Here is a 20099-nt window from a genome sequence, read left to right as displayed (position 1 = left end):
GGCTGAAGAGTAAATATATTTTTCCTACTGGAGTGACTGTTTAGTTTTCATGCTCTGCAGTTTCACTTCTGGAAATATATTTGGATGAGATTAGAGGACAAATGCATACCTACTGTATTTGCGGGGCTCCCAGATGAAGGCAGGAATGATGAATCTGACTCCATGTTCTTAAAAGGCTAATTTATTATTTTAAGATACTATATTATATTAAAGAATACTATACTGAACTATACTAAACCCTACAGAAAGGATACTTACAGAAGGCTAAAAAGATAATAATGAAAACTCGTGACTCTCTCCAGAGTCCCGACACAGCTTGGCCCTGATTGGCCAAAGAGTGAAAACAACTCCCAGCAGAACCCACCGGAACAATCTCCAAACACATTCCACATGAGCAAAACACAGGAGAGGCAAATGAGATAAAAGTTGTTTCCCTTTTCTTTGAGGCTTCTCAGCTTCCCAGGAGCAAAATCCTGGGCGAAGGGATTTTTCAGAAAATATGACTGTGACACATACCTCTCAAAGGGTACACAGACAACAGGAAAAGATGTTGGGATGAGCATTCAGCTCACACCACCTACACTTATTCAAGCTCAAGTTGAAGGCACAGAGGCTGGAGGTCTACCTTGGGGCATTAGTTACCCGGAGATGTTCAAGTCTGTGGAGTCCCTTTTGGGTCTCATGCATACATAGAACAAAGTAATTGCTTTCAGAGCTTTAACTAGACGTTAAAATATCTTTTTCAGGTATGGTATTTTTTCTTCATGCATTTGAGTTAGGTGAGTCTTTAGATTACCAAAAGTTTATATAGCTGCTGTCTTACCTTAACTCGTTAAAAACAAATTTATTTTGATGCTGTTCAGATTTTTTCTGATTTACACAAAAAGTCACATAATTACTTTTTGGTCTCAATTCAATCAGAAGTGTAAGGTGCAAATTTGTTAAATATTGTGGTAATTTTTAAAACCTGATTTTTTTACTCACAAAAACATAAGGGCTTTACTCTAGTAGGTGTTTCTGAAGAGTGTATTACAATGTATTCATTACTATTTTCTCTTTTCTTCTGTTTTTCCTTTCTTCTTGTTGAAGTTTTGCGGCGTTGATTATACAAATAGCCTTTCTTGATTTATTGATTTTTGGATTTTGCTTATATGCTTTGCTGAACTTCTTTACAGAACATTACCTATTCTGAATTGTGGAGGAAAAAAAAGTATTGATTTATGGTGGTATTTCATAATTGTTATAACTTTCCCCTGAAGGAAGGGTAACTGAGGTTCTTGCTAATAGATTCCTTTGGGCAGGTGAGAGTGAAGTCACAGTCAGTGACTAGTGAGATATATATATATATATGTGTGTGTGTGTATATGTATATATATGGCAGGTTTATTTTAGATCAGTTTGGTTGCAATGGAATGGAGATATGTAGCCGTTTTGGCTATTATCATCTGTAAAAATGCAGCAGAGTATGAAGATACCACTTAAGAAAATACAGAGAGAAAAGAACAGAGAGTGAAGTGAGACTTAATTGTTGCAATTTCAGTGTCTCTTGTATAAAGGGGTAGTCACAGTCTTGATCTGTTGAGATTGGGTTGAGCCCATGAAACACCAGGTTCAGTGGGATAAAATACAGTCAGGTTCAGGTGACAGCACCCAGGGTACCACCCCTGAGGCGAGGGTGTTGCACAGTCTGTGCCCACCCTGGGGATCACGCAGTCCTGTGGTGGGAAGCCTCAGAAATAAGTCTGGGCGTGCTTTGGGGGACTTTGATGGTTTGTGACACCTAAAGCATGGCAGGTGCCTGTCACATCAGCGTGGCCGAGCCAGTTGTGCCCCATCAGAAGGGATGTATGCCTTCAGGCCTGTGTGAGTGTCCCAGCACCTTCCACAGAGGGGAGTTTTACACCTGAGCCAGTTATGTAAGGGGGGACATTGCCAGGATAAAAAGCACTATTCCACTTTGCAGAATCTGGCTTCTTATGAGTCTTTTCCCTAATTTGGCTCAACACCCAGCTTGTTGCTAAACAGAAGTTGGTTTGTCGTGGTCATCCTCGCCACCTCTGTGCCTGGACTGCTCTGACACAGTTGAGATATTTCACCACCACACACCCAAAAACTCTCCCCCTCTCTTTCCAATAAGGAGTGCAAACCTGGCCTCAGCAAAGCACCTGCTGCTTTTGCAAATGGATGGTTGGGACATCAACCCCTAACATTTCAGTCTCTCACAAAAACGAGATCATGCTGTGTCACAGCTACTTCTGAATCATAAAAAACCTATTCTGTGTGGAATCCAGGCATGCAGACTTACATTATATGTATGTATGTATAAAGAAGAAACTCTTTTTTGTCTGATTGGGATTTTTATACTGTGAAAAACTGATTCCTAAAGCATTCTAGTTTCATACTTACTGTAAGAGTAGATTTGAAAAAAAAATTCAGGACCAAATTTATAGTGAGGTATGTCTTTGTTAATGCAACTCTATTATTTTTTAAAATTAAATTGGCTAAGAAAAATAGTGATCTAAAGGATATGAATTCTCTTAGTTTGTAGAAAGAAAAGTATCACTCTAATTTTATTGTTTTTTACTTTCTACTAATTAAAGTGTTTTTGATATGCCAGATCTCTTGATTATTTTTAAATAGCTATGAACTGCTTGCAGATTACCAATTACCCTAAATAATTATTCAGTGATTTAGATAATTAAATGGAGCTTCTGAACTCTGAGAACCACTCATCAATCCCATCCTTTTTATTCCAATAAAACTGTACTGCAAGCCAAAGAAAACAAGCGTTTATCAGAGTCAAGAGTAACAGATGTTGATGATTAGGTTCCATTCCATCACTAAGATCTTTAAAATAGCTTTTATTTATCAATGTTTTCCATCTTCGTTTTGCTTTTCTAGTACTCCATAAGCAGCCAAGAGAAGTGTGCCTTTGTTTGCTGGAACTTGGAAGAATTGCAGCAAGGTAGGTGAAAATATTCAAAGACTGTTGAAATATTTGCATTCTTGACAGCAGGGCTATTGACAGACATATTAAATCAGCACATCTTAAGCTAACTTTTGTGCTCATTAGGTTCAAATAGAATGTGTGTCTTGATGTCACTCTCGAGGGCAGTTGTTAGCAAATGTTACAAAATATCTGTACCTCAATAAAGGTATTTGTAGGCTATCCTTCTATTAGGAGAGGAAGGCTATGAAAATTTTTTTTTCTCTAAAGCTTTAAGACATTTCTCCTTCTAAAGTCAGATCTCTCTATAAACAACTACAATTTAATGAGGTTTACTGGTAATAAGGTGATCTGCACAGGGTCTAAATCTGACCAAGATGATTTTAGCTGTGCTGGACCTTCAGTACATTGTAATGCTATCTTTGACTTCAAGACAAAGACTTTTGCTAAGCAATCAAAATTACAGTAACTAGAATGTGATTTTTCCGCTTTTGGCAGATGTGGATTTAACCAGCATACTGCATAAGATTTACTGAAAAATACATGAGCAGCAGCACTGCTGCCCAGTCTTGCATGTAAATTGCAGTTGCATTCATTGATGTGTGTAAACTCGGAGTACCTTGCTATTCAGATAGTTTCATTAATTTCAGAAGAATTCCTTGTGGTAGCCATCAAGGTGAGGGAGACCCCTGTTTACTCCTAGTTTAAGAACTAGTATTGGCTGTGTTAAAATTGCATCATGTGTATTCATATTTTGTGAATGAACTCACATGGACAACTAGAAATTTGTCTCATGGTCAAGTTTCAGAAAAAGCCTTGCTGTCAGGGGAAGCTTGCATAGGAGCAGCAATGATCAAAAAAATAGTGATTTCAGGTTTTCACTTATTTTGTTATGCCTAGAACTTGTGTTCAAACAGCAAACTGTTTTAACTTCCCACAAAGAAGAAAGTATTTTGATCTGCACGTGCATAATGAAATTAAAATTAATGAATGTTAATTTACCTGAGCAAACACACTGTGCTTTCAAGACCAGCTTGGAGACAGACCTACCAGCAGCCAAAGCCCCTATGCCTAGGGTATGACTGTCAGGGGTATCTGCCCCAGCTGGTTACTTTATAGTATCCGACTTCCTCAGGTAATGCGTGGTTGTGGTAAGGCAGTTGCATTCTGCTAAAGTTGGTTGAGTTAGATCAATCTTATTTTGCAGTGAGATTTGATGTCTCAATAGATCTACAAGGGAATGAAAATAGAATCTTATCCTTTATATTTGTCTTAAGCTTCCATGTCTAGGATGCTTTCTGTTCCAGACATGAAAAGAAGAACAAATAAATAAGCCATGCTGTCATTTATAATGCATGTCTATCCCTTTACCCTTAAAATATTTCTATTGTGTTTTTTATTTATAATGCATGAATATTACCATATATCATTAATTATTATTTTATATATTGTGTTTCCGTTTTTGTATTTATGCTTCTTTATTTTAATTTTATTTATAGCTTAGGGGTCAAATAACATGTCTGTCTGCTTTTCTCTGCTCCACTATCTCTGCTCCACTTCAAAACCAAACCAATCCCCATTTATAATCTTGTACGTTTCCAAAGTACACAAAAACTGAACTGGAATGTCAGGTTAATACAATTGAAAACCAAATACATGATGCTTGTTTTGCCTGAGGTGTGGTAAACTAGAACTGAATGGGAAAGGACAATTGATAATTGCCTTCTTTAAGTGTAGGAAAGAGCACATTAAGGGGAGGTTGCTGTGCTGCTTTAAGCAAGACAGAAGTCAGATGTATGCTTTGTAAAGCCACCCGGGTCTGTTGGCAGTCTTAGGGATCTGCTTTCCAGAACAGGAGCTGTGGAGATCTTAGAAAAAGTGCCTCAGTCTGTTTTTAAAGAACAAAAAGTGTCAGAGACACTGACTAATTTTAGAAGCAGAAAGATCTGTTCAAAGTGGCTTACTCATCACAAGGACTCAGCTTTTGGCACACTTTGCCCAGCTAGATTACTGTTAGTCTTCAGGTCTGACTCCTGAAAGTCAACCAAAGCTTTTTTATTTAATGCAAAGGGACTTGTGATTGAGGCACAAGTGAGGAAGAAAGAGGATTGCTTGAGGAGGAGTTAAATTGAGCTCTGTTCTGCTGAACTTGAACTTGTATTCAAAAGATACTCTCTGGAGAAGGGGAGAGAGGTGATAACTTACCTTTGCTTCAGTAATGCTTTTAGCATGTTATCTCATAGTGTCCTCTTAGGCAAATTAGGGACAGATGGTCTTGATGGATGGACTGCACAGCGAGTGGGAAACTGGTGTGACAACTTGGCTCAAAGAGTGGCAGTTCAAAGATATTAATAAAAATACAATTTCCTGATAAATTATCCTGAATTTCAGCTTTTTATGAAAACAAAGTTCTGAGATCGTCTGCAAAACTTCAATAGTTAAAATGAGGCCTTGTGTCACTGGCAGATGTTATGTTGATACAGAAAGATTTATGAGAGAGGGAAATGTCCTACAGGGTGGAATTGACCTCTGAAAATGCACAGGACTATTGCAGTGGGTTGCCCAGGTCCAACATTCTCCTAAGTATTTGGAAGTCAGAGATTACACAATGGAAAACAGCTAAAATATTTTTTTTTTTTTGCACAAAGGATGAAGTTCTTGGGTTACTGTTAAACTCTGCAGGGTTAAACAACCCTCACAGGTCTTTTGGAATTACTGTTGAGCAATTTCTAGGTCTTTCTGCTATTGTATTCAACTTTGCCTTGATAAAAATGGAAAGTGGAAAATGTTAGACTTCTAAGAAGTCTAACAGAGATCATGTTACAGTCCACTGCTGCTTCACATGTAGTTGTGAGAAGGCAGGCTAGAAAGGAGCAGAAAAGGAAATGCTCAGCATACCTTCCTAGAATTTGCACCTCTACCACTCTCAGAAAAGATGTGGCTTTTTACAATTTCAGCTTTCCAGCAACTTTGTTTCAGGTTCATATAGCATGTGAAAAAAAGTGTGTGTGTTTGATCATTAATTTTATTTTTCAGCTGTTCATCAGAGCAATTCAGAATACTGGAAGTACAGGAAACTTTAAAAATCTGTCACAAAGACAAAAGTTAGAAACTATGAAAAGTAGTAGAAGCAAAGAGGCGACATTTCTTACAGTGGAAGAGTTTTATTTGATGAGTAAGGCTGTATGCAGAAGTAGGCTTAGAGCCCAGTGGGAATTACATGACTTACAGCCTGTCAGCATCTGCAGACAGACAGGAAGTAAATAGATTGTATATAAGTGCTTGCTTCAATGTTGGCTGACTTTTCATTACGCACACTGCACCAGTTAGAAGCCAATACAAGCACAGATTTGGTTCTTGGTTTGCTTTCTATTAATTTACTAGGCAGTAGTAGGACTAAATTAAACATTATCAGAAAAATGCAAAAGCTAGTATGTGTGCTTATATCTTTTCTCTGTACACGTCTAAGATCATTATGGTATTTAGCTTTAATTTTCATGATATGTATTTGTTAATGCTCAACATTTTAGTGTCCAGGTCTCCATCTAGATAAGTCAGTATAGCTCTGCATTTGGACTATGGACTTTTCTGCTGCAGAAAAAAATATAATTTCATTTGTACAAGTAGTTTGCTATGAGAAATCTACCTGGTGTGCTGAGTTTTCCAAGCTGAAGTCAGTCTCTGAAAAAGGAACTCTGGGTGTTTTTCTGGGGTTTGTTCAGTGCTGGCAGATAAAAAACCCCAAAAACCAGAAGGGGATTATCGGTAATTAGAAAAATGGGATGCGCTTTTAGACTTTTGACTTCTGTCCAAGCTCTGCTGCTTGCTTTGAGATACTGACTCAATCACTTGCCATAAAGCTTTCAGAAGATCTTTCAAAAAGAACCTTGCTCTTCAAGTGCTCTGGTTTGAGTTTATCCACAATGAAGTTGCATGTATTTTGTTCTAGCTGGAGCCAGAAGTGTGTTGCTACTGTAAACAGAGATCTGAAGACTGGCTGTCAAAAATCAACTAGTAGAAACACTCACCACTTCTGAAGAGTAGTGGCCATGTCTCAGCTTACTTATTTATAAATTCAGTGCAATAGCTGAAACCAGGAAAGCCCTTAATCCCTTTGCATTTGTATTTCTTCAGAAAATACTAACACAAAATGTAAGTTGTTAAGTAATTTGAAAAGATGCTGTTTGGAAAGAAAAAAGTAAAATAGAAAAAAAGTGTAAATGTACTGAACTTGACTGTCTTGCATGGTATTGCAATTTTTGAGGTCTAGTGTTGTTTATAAATTATTCACCAACATATATGATATCAGACAGAGAAACTGAAAAAGTACCTGTATTTCCTGTAAATTTGATTAACTGAGAGACTGCATCTACATTTTTTTTTCTGTTGATTTGAAATTATGGCAGTATGGGTTGGTGTATTTTAAACATGTTTATTACTGTGTGTATCATTCTGTTATTGCACACAATGTAGAAATTCTTTCCACTGTTTTGTTTCAAAATATATGCTACTTTATGTGGACTAGTAATGTATTATTTGCATGTTTCCAAAAGGTGTGGGGTAGAACCTCCTGGATTAATAAAACTGGAAAAAGAGATTGAACAAGAGGAAACACTTTCAGCTCCCCTTCCATCTCCTTCACCATCACCCACAAAGTCTCCTGGGAAAAAGAGCACTGGGAAACTGTTGGATGATGCTGTAAGTTGTGGGAGGGAGCTTCTTCCTACCTTATTGATTCTGATATGCACTTACTTGCAAAACACACGCAAGCCTGAGTTTAACATCTCACTCTATTTTAAACATTTGTAGACTTACAGAGTTATTTGCTTTTTGATCACAATTATTTATGTCTGAAGCTTAGGGAAAAAAAAAAAAAGTCACACTGTGTAGTAGCTCTGCAGCTTAGCCTAGCTTTGTGCTTAGGGCCACATTCCCTTCTTATTACTCTTTTACTCCTTATTCACCAACTCCCACTTGGTGCTTTGTCTGTGGAAGGACTGATTTGGCTCATACTGACTTGTACTGAATGTTAAGAAACACTTCTGAGATATTTCTGCCTAATTTTTATGCTGTTCTGCATGATTCTCACATAGTAAAAAAACAAGCATTGTTTTCCTCATTGTTAGACTTTGCTTTGAATTTCATTAAACTTGTGGCAGCATATTGTGTGTTCATGTTTCTGGTGCAAACCCACAGGGGTTCATTTGAAATAGCTGGAATCAGATGAAAAGGACACATTTTGAGACCATGAAGAGGTTAAACTGGAAAAGTACAAACCTAGCCTGTAAAAAGAAGCAGTTACCATAGTAACTACTACAGTGCAAGGTAGATGTGCCACCTGGGAGTTACAAAGCACTTCTTGAAAAATCCATGTGCCACTTTCCTGTTACAAAGAGCAGATGGAATATAATGTTCCTTCATTTTATTGAAACACTTTTTTTTTATTTGATGACTATAATTACATTTAAAATTTTCTGGTTTGTGTTTCTTCCTTAACTTTGCAAAAGCACTTGTGTTTCGACAGAATTGAGAAAGAACAGTTATGTGCAGAGGGAGGCTGGTGACTGCATATCATGTAGAAATTGAACAGGGAGAATGTAGGTTTTCTCTAACCACCTCCTTTAATTTAGAAAGCGGTACGGATAGAACCAGAATGGAATTCATCCAGCTAGAGTCCTGACCTGCTCTGCCCCAGACACTCACACCATAAAATAGCAGCAGTTTCTCATATAGTCCAGACTTAAAATAAAATAGAATATAATTCCTCCCTCCGCTTCCTTATTTGATTTCCAAATTCCACTCAATACTTCTGTGTCCTTTGGGACAGTAAGGCAATGGAACCCGCAACAGCAGGATCAGCAGTGAAGATCTTATTATCCTCTGTTTTACACCACAATAGATCTGTTTGCTTTCATTCTCCACAGGCAGGGGATGGGTCTGTTTGCTTACACAGTTCAAAACAACCTTGAACTTGTTTATGCCCAGTAACTCTGGGCTTTTGGTTCCTTATATGAGCTCGGGTTCCTTATATGAGCTTATATACCACCTTCCAAGAAATACAAGAATACACCTTTTTCATCCTCAGCAACCTGCACTTGGATTTAAGTCATCAGCCACTGCTCTCATGTAAATTATTCCTATTGCACATTAACTATCTAAATTGTTATTCACCAGAAATGGAGGCTAAGTCTCATCCATGTTGATAAAAATAATGTGAGTGACTGATCTTAAAATTCAAAACTTGATTCATTCAAACTGAGGACAACTCATCTGATACTTGAGAAATACTTTTTGTGAAAAATACATGTAGAGTTCCTCTGTTAAGTGTTATTTTAGTTATTTTTCTTCTTAAAAATATTATGGCCTGATTAAAAATAAATAAGTCTTAAGAATGCTTATAAAAAACCCTCCACAGAGTAGTGAAGTTATTCAGATAAAGGCATTGAACCATTTCAGAAATAATTGGAAAGCCTTTAAATCACTCAACAGGGCTAGTTTCAAAAGTATAGAAACAGTAATTGGTTGCCTTGTAAGTTCTTTTTGGCTTATTTAACATACTATAACTTAATTCTTGAAGCAGATCTGAAAAACGTTTGTACTTCAGAAGCCTTATCTATTCATGATAAACAAAACACTCATTAGAGTGCTACAGCTTTGGCCAAGCATTTTTTATTTTATGAAACAATTTAAGACTTTAATTTGTTAGCTGTTCTGGCTAATGGGCCTCAGACCATTTTTACAGGCCTTGGTTTACAAACTGGATATGAAAATGTCTTTGGAATATTATTTGAAGTTGACAAACATCTACAACTTCCCCTGGCATTTTGCATTCTTTGATGCTGACATACTAGGTACGTATTTTGTCAAGAAAACCACAGTATATGAAAATGCTGCACTTGTTCTTGCTGTCCCTGTGTAGAAGTGCAATTTGAATGTCAAGGAAGAGTTTCACAGCCAGACCTGTTCTTTTGGTATTGATGCCTTTGCTACTTTCCCATCATTGAAGAGTACAAAATGTACTTTTACTAAATGTCACTGTCTTTGGTAGCACATGCCAGAGCAAGGAGGCCAAAGTCAAGCTGATGCAGCTAATAACATGCAGGAAGGTGGTTTTTGTCTGTTTTTTCTCAGCCCTTTATTTTTTGGGGTTATGTAGTTAGGTTTGGCAATGGTAGTGTTCTTGAGGTCCCATTAAATTAACTTTAATCGAACTAGCCCTAACAAGGGGATCATCAAATGCCAGTTGAAACTACTGGGGAGTGTCTTGGCATTAATTTTTAATCATGTCACAGTATTTTCTGTATGCTTTTTCCCTAAGGTGTTTGAGCACAATTTTAAAGAGGCAGAGCCTCTTAATGGTAAGGAAGATATCTCTGTTTTCTATATATTTAGAAGGCAGGATGCATCTTATAACATCTTTGTTTTGCCTGTTAGCTATATTAGCACTTTGAGCTAATTCATCCTAAAATACTGAGAATACAGTTACAAAAGTTTGGTGCTAAACTCCATGTAACAAACTGCTTGACTTCAGATAAAGAGTGCAAATTTGATGCTGGACTGTATAACGTTTTTAACTCAGCTACTAAATCATTGCTATTGGAAGCACTATAGGGTGCTTTCTGGGGTTACAGAGATGTTAAGCAAAACCAAAAGAAAAAAATCATCAATTAAGACTTATATTAAACATCAATTAGACTTATATTATAAAAAGTTATTGAATGTTTTGCTATCCATGCTATTTTAAACAGTTCCTGTTAATATCTTCTTGTTTTATAGGTTAAACACATTTCTGAAGATCCACCTTGTAAATGCCCTAATAAGTTCTGTGTGGAGCGTCTTTCACAGGGAAGATACAGAGTTGGAGAGAAGATCCTTTTTATTAGGGTAAAGATTTTATTCTCACTTTTTAATTTTTACTTTGTTTTTGCTTTGCTGCTACTTTTCACTTTGAAAATTGCATCACTGATTAACAGGAAAAAGTATTTTCTGGTTAACCAGCACTGACTCATTTTTGTGACACAGTTGGAGAATAAATAACCTACAGTGTGTTAACTGGCCCAAGGAATTATTAGTTATGTGATAAATATCCTTCTGACTTTAGGTCATTGAATTTGTTCTCTCTTTAATCAATTGCAACCAAAAGAAAAGTCTTCAGAAATACACCTGGTGACTTCTCAGTTTGGCTTGAAAGAATATCCACTGCATTAAAACAGCCTTTCTTCCAGTCTGTTTTGACTGATACTATTTAACAGGTCAGGAAACAGATCAAAGGCTTCATGATCATTGAATTGCCAAGTCATGACTAAGATATATTGCTAAAGCAGCGTGAGCAAACATTAAAATCCACAGTACGCCTTTTGATTAACAGATATTTCCAACCCAGAGTTGTATTTCAGACTTTGTATGTAGATTATTAACTCCCATAGCACAAAGTTAATCAGGATCGATATTTGCTAGCGTTATTTTATGGCTGAATTTAGCACATCTATACTTCTGAAGATTAATTCTTCTGATCCGCCTAATCTTCTCTATATATGGCTATGGTAATACTAATTGAAAATATGCTAATCTTGTTATTTTGTAGTTGTGTGTTAATCTGATTGATACTACACTTCTTCCCTTCTTCCTCTCCACATGCACTATTCTTGAGCCATGACTTGACAAAATGATAGGTCTTGCTCTCAAATAACTGTTATCCCTATTTGCTAAAGGCACATAACTGTGACCTGATAAAACTGAGCGCTTGTAAACAGAAGAAGTCAGAGGGACTCCTTCTTATCTGCAGAAGTCAAGTTCATGGTTCAACAAAATACCAGAGCTATTATTCAGTCATAAACTTCTGCTTAACATAACTTACAATGAAGTCAATGAAGCCAGATAAGAGTTTGGGTTTTCTCCGGAGTGTGAAGTTGGGAACATGTATAAGTATTGTGCTGAATAAGTACTGAGAACTCCTAATTGATTCAGTAATAGGTCATAAATAAGAAGAAAAAAGTGATTTGTTAAATCTCAGATAGTTTGAGATTCAACATGCTAGTATAAAGGATTAATAGCTTTTCTGGTTTGTAGCCAGTAAGAGACTTTTTTTTTTTCATTCTGCAGTATATTTAGGTAATAGCTTTATTACTAGTTTCAAACCACTTTGAAGAAGGTAATGATTATTAACCAAAGACCTCAGTAATCTGGCACAGTTTAACATTTACATTTTCTTCTTTTTGGTTTTCATTTTTAAAACAGTATCAAAGTATTCTTAATATTTTTGTTTTGAGAAACTTGAGTTCTGCCAGAATGGTGAGTGTCAAATTCCCTTTTGCTGGCTTCTTTATTATGCAATCTAGTCCAAGCCAGATTTCATTCCAAGTTTGCAAACAAAAATCCCTTTTCATATCACACTACTGCATTCCAAGTTGAATTGTGCAAAATAAAAAAACACAGCAGTAATATAGATTGGGTATTAAACAGCAGCAATAAAGATCATTCCTACAAAACTTCTATCAGTGGAACCTTGCCATGCATTTCAGAGGGAACAAGTTCATTTTCCTAGGTTTTAAAAGTCAGTTGTCTTTTGATTCTGGCTGGTTTGAACTTCATTTTGGAACACTTCATTGGGTCACAGTAAGTTTTTACTCTTCACTGTACATGTTCTTGAGTACATAACTAGATATATTAGCCTTTCTTTGGAATCCTTTGGACAGTTGTGAAGAAGCACATTTAGGGTGTGTAGCTGATTTTTAATTTTGTTGGTATTTGGCTCCCTCTTTGATGCCACAGAGATGGTTCCTCCTAGGCTGTGTGTTCTTTACACAGCATGACACAGCCAAATACATGCCATTTGTTTGCAAGCCAATGTGTTCTAGTTGAATTGAGATCAACAGTTTCATTGTTTTAAGATGGCTTAGTATATCCACTACTGTATTAGCCTATTAGCTTTATCCAGTAACCTCTATAGAGTTTAAAACCTCTGTCATTTCAGTAATGCTGCAAATATGCCATGTGGTAGGAGTTAACTCTTATTAATTGATGGCTAAGATTATTTTTTCAGAAATTATTTAATAATAGCTGTAATTTTTTTTTTTCTAATTCTGCAAATTCTGTTAGGAAAAAAACCCCAAAACCAGAAAACTCTTCAAACTAGAAGAGCAATTGTCCCAAGTTCCTCTTTTTATTAATTTATATCTATATATGAAGTAAATGAACAAGGAATAGCAAAACAAAATAAAACATGGAGGAGCATGTGGTGCTGTGGTGGCTTAGATGCTAAAAATTTATTTTCAATAAGAATTCATCTGCTTGTAGATTCTTTTTTCTTCCTTCCAAGTAGGAACGATTCTAAGTTCCACTTCCACAGAAAAGATGGAAGACATGTTTTACATTAATGAGTTGTATTAATAAGTTTAAATAAATGACCATCTTAAAATGGAACCAGTTTCAATTTTAAATTGAAACGTTGGTTTGCAGTTAGTGGGATCTCTGTATGTGTGCAACATACAATTAATCATTTGCTTTTTCACTCCCCTACCATCCTACCATTATGCCTTAATCTTTCAGAATGGAACTGAATGAATAAACCTGTTTTTAAAAATAAAGAATAACAAGTCAAAACTTGTACAAATGTTTCATTTATAAATTGGGAAAGAGAGTCACAGAGTTTGAAGTGCTTGCTTCTTGCAGAAGGCAGCAAAGTAAGAGATTTTTATAGTAAGACGTGTCAGTCACACCTTTACAAGAAGTACTTCTTTAACAGTTTCAGTGACAAGAATTCTGTTTTCAGTGTTCTCATGTTGGGTTGTCTATGCATTAGTATGAAAATTTCCCACAAACTAACCAGCTTCTCTCAGAAAGATCTGTCATTTTGGTCCACGCCTATGATGACATTCAAATAGTTGGGAAGTAATTGTCTCCAGTGCAACTGGAGTCACACTAGATGATGTAATGGGTCCTGGATTTAAAGCTTCTGATTTTTCCTGTGACATATAGATGCTCTCTGTCTTGCAGACCAGTTGATAAGTATGTGATTGGTCTTAAATATTTGACCTTGTATCCTTAATAATTAATACAATGTAACATTATTTTGCTATAGTAATAAGAAAATGTTTATTTAATACTTTCTTCTTCTAAATCCTAGGAAAGGAAAGGTGTTATTTGCTTGCTGCAGCACCTGTGTAGAAACTTTATTTTCAGATTCACTACTATAATATATGTGTAATATATATGGTTTTTATATATATATATATATATAAAATCACTCTGCAGAGAGTCTACTATGCACTATTGCCTCTTCCTGGTGAGAAAAATGTACTTGTGTTCAAATATAGAAGTACATTTTACTCAAAACCATCCAGGTGGGGATCATATGTATCATATACCATAGAAGAGCTGGAAAGGAGGACAAATAGAAAGCAGATTGATTATACAGCTCTCAAGAATCAAATGCTTTGCTCTGCCTTTCCAATTCAAATGCATAAGTTGTACTCATAGCTTTTGTATGGTGTGTTTCTGTCTTTTGTTGTTCCTTCAGCATAATTTTCCTAGCTTTTTTTGTCTTCCTTATTCCAAAGATTTTCACAGTTGTTCTGCTTTTCCCAGGCCTATTCACTTCCAATCTGTGAAAGAGTTTATGTTTTCAGTAGTGAAAATCCTTTCCTAAGCTTTTTCCATAAGAAATAACTTTCCAGGGTGTTTAAAATGTCAAAATCATGGGCACATCAGGAGTTTTAATTACCCTAACTCCAAAGGAGATGCAGTGGGATGCCTTGGATCTTGTGAGTGAATTCTGAAAACTCCTCTTGGGCCTCAGGACAGCAACAGTCATTGGTCTGTCTGGGTTTCTCATCTCAGTCTTCTTTGTGTTTGTAGACAACTGCAGTAATTTCAACTTGAGACTGCAAAAGACCTGGGGAAAGGCATGTCTGAAGTGCAGCCCTAGTTCATGCCCAGATACAAAGTGGTTTTGGAGAGCTTTCAGCTGGACACTTCTTTACTCTGTGCCAGTTCCTCTCCAAAAGCTTTGCAATCACAGAAAAGATGACATTGTCACTTGTGTCACTTGTGCTGCTGAAGGTGGAATTCTTCTCAGCCTTCTCAGGTGTCATTTATTGTTAAAAAAATAAAAAAAGTCCTTAAAGGGCCAGTAAAATTCACAAGACTCAGAAGCTCTTGGACAAACAGTGATACTGGAGGTGTCAGTGGGGTGGCTGGAATTGAGTGCTGCCTATAGAACTGTCAGGAAATCCATTTTGTTCTATACTCTGTCATTAACCTGTTGAGATTAGGCAGAACTCTGCCCTGCCCCAGCTTGAGTCGCAGCTTGTTTGTTCTTTTAGTTACTCTTTCTCTCCTGCCTCTCCCTTTATGCTTTTTTTTTCCCTTTCCTGCCTGCAGCTTTTCTTATTTAGGCCTGGATGCCTCCATGGAGACAGGAGCCCATGGACATCTCTCTCTTCACTTTGTACCTGATGATGCTGTTTTTGCACTCAGTAAAAAAGCAGCTACAGCTCCACGATCTGGTCCTTTGAAGAACTGACATTTTTAGTTAGATAGTTGACTGATTTTCACTGAGGGTTATCCAAACCCATAAAGTGTGAGAAATGTAATACTTTTTTTTTTTGCTACTCTTGATTTAATTTTCTGCCTTTTTTTTCACTGCCATACTGCATTTGTGCAGCCATTCATGTTAATTTAGTGTCTAGAAGTTTGAAAGGGTTCATCAGAAACTTCTTTACAAAAAACCCTTTGTAAGTCAAATTATTAGCTCCTAATTTAATGGAAAACTGTTGAAATTACTCCTTTTTACTTTCATCCAATGAAGTTCTTGTTAGAATTGGTGGAAATTTTTTACAGAATATATCTTTGATGCAATATTCAGATTCAGTGGAACTGACAGGCTGTGCAATAGCTCTGCAGTTTTTCTCACTAGCTGAGACTGGTTTGCCTCAGTGACCTCCTTCTGTGGACCATCAAATACCGTGTCTTCTTTAATTCCAAGTGTCTCCCTCTATGCATTATTGCACAATGAAAACTCCATTCAGAGATAAGAAAAATTTTCAGTGAATCATATTGTGTTTTTTTAGGCTGCAATGCATCTCCAAGAAGAGTAACATTCTAGTTCTTGAAACTACTAATACACCTGTGGTAATTTTCTGCCACAGTATTTAAAATTCAGGCTGCTAGAACTGAACTTGTAACAATATTACATTACCTGAAATTAATAGAAAGAGAATTCTTCTCAGGAGGAGGCTAGGATAGAGTATTCTGAAGCTTTGTGTCTAAAAGTATCACCCTAAAATTCAGCTGATTTCCTTAGCAAGAGCTAAAGATGGCAAAGCAAGACATTACCCAGGTGTAATGGGGAGTTGCCTTTTCTGGCAAGAATAAACTAGGGTAAAATGACCCTGCACAACAGCATCAGAAGTATTTTCTGTGTGGCAATTAATGATACAAAAAATTGTCAATACTTTAAAGGTAAATAAAGATGAATAACAAAGCTAGAAAAATATGTAGTATTGATTTCATTATTTTAGACTTCTTTTTCCCCTCAATACCAAGAATACAAAAATAGACCAAAATATATAGCTCCCCTCTTCTCCTTTTTTTTGCTTCTCTTCCTCCTTTTATATTACAGGTAATGGACCAGCATCTTCACAGCTAAGAACCCATATAGACTGCTAATCAAGTCCAACATTAATCTACAGATGAGAATTTTCAAAACAAAAAGGCCTTTATTTATAGTGTATTGTTGAGAGCTAAGGATCGGATCCCATAAGTTTGTACTGAAAATGTTACTGGGGGAAAGTATTTCCTTTCTGGCAGGTATTATCTTGTGTTCCTGTTAAATAGATGAATCATTTTGCAAGAGTCCATTTGGCATTCACTAGACAATACTATATTCTGCATTAATGATGGGACAGCAGCATGTGCTTGCAGTTTAGAAAACAGTTTAGTAAACCTGATGCTTTAGAAGTGGAGATGCTGCTATTTGTAGTGCTGCTTTTAAAGGATAGCACTGAGCTTTACATTTGTTCTTTAAAATTCTTCTTTGGTGAGTTGACTAGGTACGACACTAATGAAAATTCTGTTTAACAGAGTCAAGGTAAGTACATCTGTCTTTTATAGAAGAATGCTAAAATATTTTTAGGGTGAATTCAAGTTGATATTCTTCACTGTAGGTTTAGGTAATTACTATACAATGCTAGTTGAAAAGGAAGTAAACCCCACCTGATTCTTTATGATATACACTGTGTACGATATACTTTTCTACCACAAACATAACTCCTGCTGCCATCTGGAGAGAAGAAAAAATGTGGCTTATGTGGTGGCATCGGTTAACCAAAGCTTCTGCACTGTTCAGAAGGGATAGTCACTGGACATTTAGGATTCAGGCATGAAAGTGCATTGATTATCTATTGCCGTATTCCTTAGCTTTAGTGTAGTACTCTCAGAGAAATCTTAGCCTGCATGGGAATTTCCTGTTGGCCTTTATATCTTGACTTGGGAATGATGGTTCTGCCTAGAGCTGGGCTGGCCACGATTTAACAAAAATGCTATGTTGGCTTTTAAAATATTGAATACAATGTGGTTTTACCTTTCTATTCCTAAAATAACAGGAGGAACTTTGAGTGCATTTTTAAAAATATTTTATTTCTTTGTCATTCTCTTGTCAGTGTGGAAGCAAGTTTTTTCCTCTCATTATATTCAGTTACACTTTGTAAGCATTCATGTTGTTCACCAGAAACTGTATCTACTATATTTAATTTTCAAACCCCACCTCTGGCAATATGCATGTAAAGTAAGTACCAACTTAGAGATGGGTTCAAGTTGTTAGAAACACCCTGAAGTCAGTGGTAGCCCACACAAGCCAAGGGATAAGACTTCTTTCCTAACGTGGAATTTGGAGTTAGAACTGAATATGCAGTTGCCAATATTTATCCCCTTTTGAAAACAATATAGTTCATCATGTCTTCTAGCAATGAACTATTTCTTTGAGGGTTAGCTGTAGACAAAAACAAAATTTCCCCTATATTTTGATTTTTAAAATGGTGAATGCTCAAATTTCTAAAACTTTTTAAATACTTTTTTTAAACAATTTGTTTTACAAATCTGAGATCTAACAGGTCTGCTCAGATACTTAAACATTATTTTACATGTTTTAAGGGACGTTTAGGAGCATTCCTTTTACTCTTGTTGTTGTCACTGATTTTGGAAACTCAGAACAAAACAAGAATATGTTGCTATAAGGAAGTTTTAAACACAGAAAACATTTTCTTTGCCAAAGATGAGTAAACTTGGGAGATCCCAGAGTCAACTGTTATCTTAAGTGTATTTACCAAAAACCAGCAACTACTAAACTGAAGACCTGCTATAGATTCCTCATCAAGTTGTAAATCAGTATCACTTGATACTGATTGCTTAATGGTGTGCTGTCATAAGCACACCATTTGCTTTCAGCTCATCAGAATTGGATTTACCTAAAGGTTTAAAATACAACTCAAACTCCCCCCTCTTCTACCCCCGCATACCAGGTCACTAAAATTGTCTTGTTTTATTAAGATAGTATTTCAATCATGGCAACAGATGCTGAAGTGCTTTAGTTGTTATAAACACTCTATTTAGATGAATGTATGCTATGAAATTTATTAGATATTTTGCTAGATATTTTAGGTTTTGCAATCCTAAGAATGCCCCTCTTCTCTAACCAGCTAGATGCAAATCCATCTGAAGTTTTAAATATTTGGAAGAGAGCCAGAACTGTTGCCCAAAACATGCCATTTGTGTTACTTACTAGGTTGTGATTGCTTTGGTAAATAATACTGAAATGAAGTTAAGTAATTTTAAAATTTGCATTAAGGTTTTATCATACATAGAATCATAGAATGGTTTGGATTGGAAGGGACCCTTAGAGGTCATCTAGTCCAACCCCCTCCTATAAGCAGGATTATCTTCAACTAGACCAGGTTGCTCACCCATCCAACCTGGCCTTGAATGTTTCCAGGGATGGGACATCCACAATCTCTCTGGGAAACCTGTGCCATGGCCTCACCACCCTTGTTGTAAAACATTTCCTTATATCTAATCTAAATCAACTCTCCCATCAGTTTAAAACCATTACGCCTTGCCCTGTCTTGTCACATTAGGAAATTTTATTCACAGCATAAGGAAAATTGCTGCTTCTTCTGCTGTTTTTACTGCCTTTGACAGTCTTGCTTTTCTCAGCCTTTAACATAATACCAAGTTAGCTTAAGATGAACTTTAATGTATTTAAGAGTAATTATTTATTCATATGGAGATATGTTTATATCAATCTGGCAAATGTATAACCATGATAACTTTCTGTCTCATTTTAAGTGGGTTTTAATAATTGCAAAGACTTTTTATACATGAGGAAAATGGGTTCCTGCCTCTGTGTCTAAGTTTTTCATGTGTTAGACCACCTGTAAAGGAACTGGTTTCTACCTCATCTGTGTTCTGCCCCTGCAACCCCCCATCTTAAATCCTTCCTTTTCTTGAATTTTTAATTTTTATTTTTCCTTTTGAATTAAGATGTCAAAGAATATTTGATCTCTACACACTGAATTTCGATCTGGAGCCCAGGCACAATTTTGAATCTTTCCATTAGAATAACGATGGATCTGGGCTGGTGCAGGTGGCTCTGGTGTGGCAGGGAGATTCAAAGACAGGTGTAGCCAGGGCCTTTTGGCTTGGCAACCAACTGATGGCTTCCTGGGCCTGTTCTACCAGTGTGATTTTACATGGAGCATATCAACAGGTCACTTAAAGGTGGCCCAGCTAAGTCATAAAATGAGTTTCTATTAGAATTTTCTCTTTTTTTTAAGTGACACAGATATTTAACCTTTTGATGCCATTTTGCTCTTGATAACATTTAGCATCTTGCTTTCCCTAGAAGATATTTGAGCTGAACTAAAGCAGTATTGCTTTAGGTTCCAAAATACCTCCTGGTTTCCATCAAGGGAACACATAAAAATTGTTGAAACAGTTATTCTTTTTATAGCTCAGGTTTCACTTCCCATATCAGACCTGAGAAACATGTTGCCATTAGCTAGCCTATTATAAACCCAGTTAGACAAATATAGCTCACTTATTTTCAGACACTGTAGTTGAAGATAATACTTAAATATTGTTTTGAACAATAAATTGA

General features: G+C 36.3%; 1 protein-coding gene across 4 annotated transcripts in view; it reads left to right on the top strand.

The window, feature by feature from the left end:
* The window catches only part of GAS2 (growth arrest specific 2), an 86351-nt gene that overhangs the window by 40135 nt on the left and 26117 nt on the right, over positions 1-20099 (top strand). For 3 of the 4 annotated variants that reach the window (XM_038138797.1, XM_038138799.1, XM_038138798.1), the window contains exons 7-10: positions 747-779; positions 2902-2965; positions 7501-7645; positions 10724-10831. In XM_038138797.1, coding sequence (XP_037994725.1) covers positions 747-779; positions 2902-2965; positions 7501-7645; positions 10724-10831 — 350 coding nt within the window. The remainder of the gene's footprint in view (positions 1-746; positions 780-2901; positions 2966-7500; positions 7646-10723; positions 10832-20099) is intronic. The other variant, XM_038138800.1, reaches the window with a different exon arrangement.

This window comes from Motacilla alba, chromosome 5 (assembly GCF_015832195.1).
Source record: "Motacilla alba alba isolate MOTALB_02 chromosome 5, Motacilla_alba_V1.0_pri, whole genome shotgun sequence".
NCBI classification, from domain to species: domain Eukaryota; kingdom Metazoa; phylum Chordata; class Aves; order Passeriformes; family Motacillidae; genus Motacilla; species Motacilla alba.
Note: the sequence above shows the minus strand (reverse complement) of the source record. Positions and strands in the feature narration are given on the sequence as shown.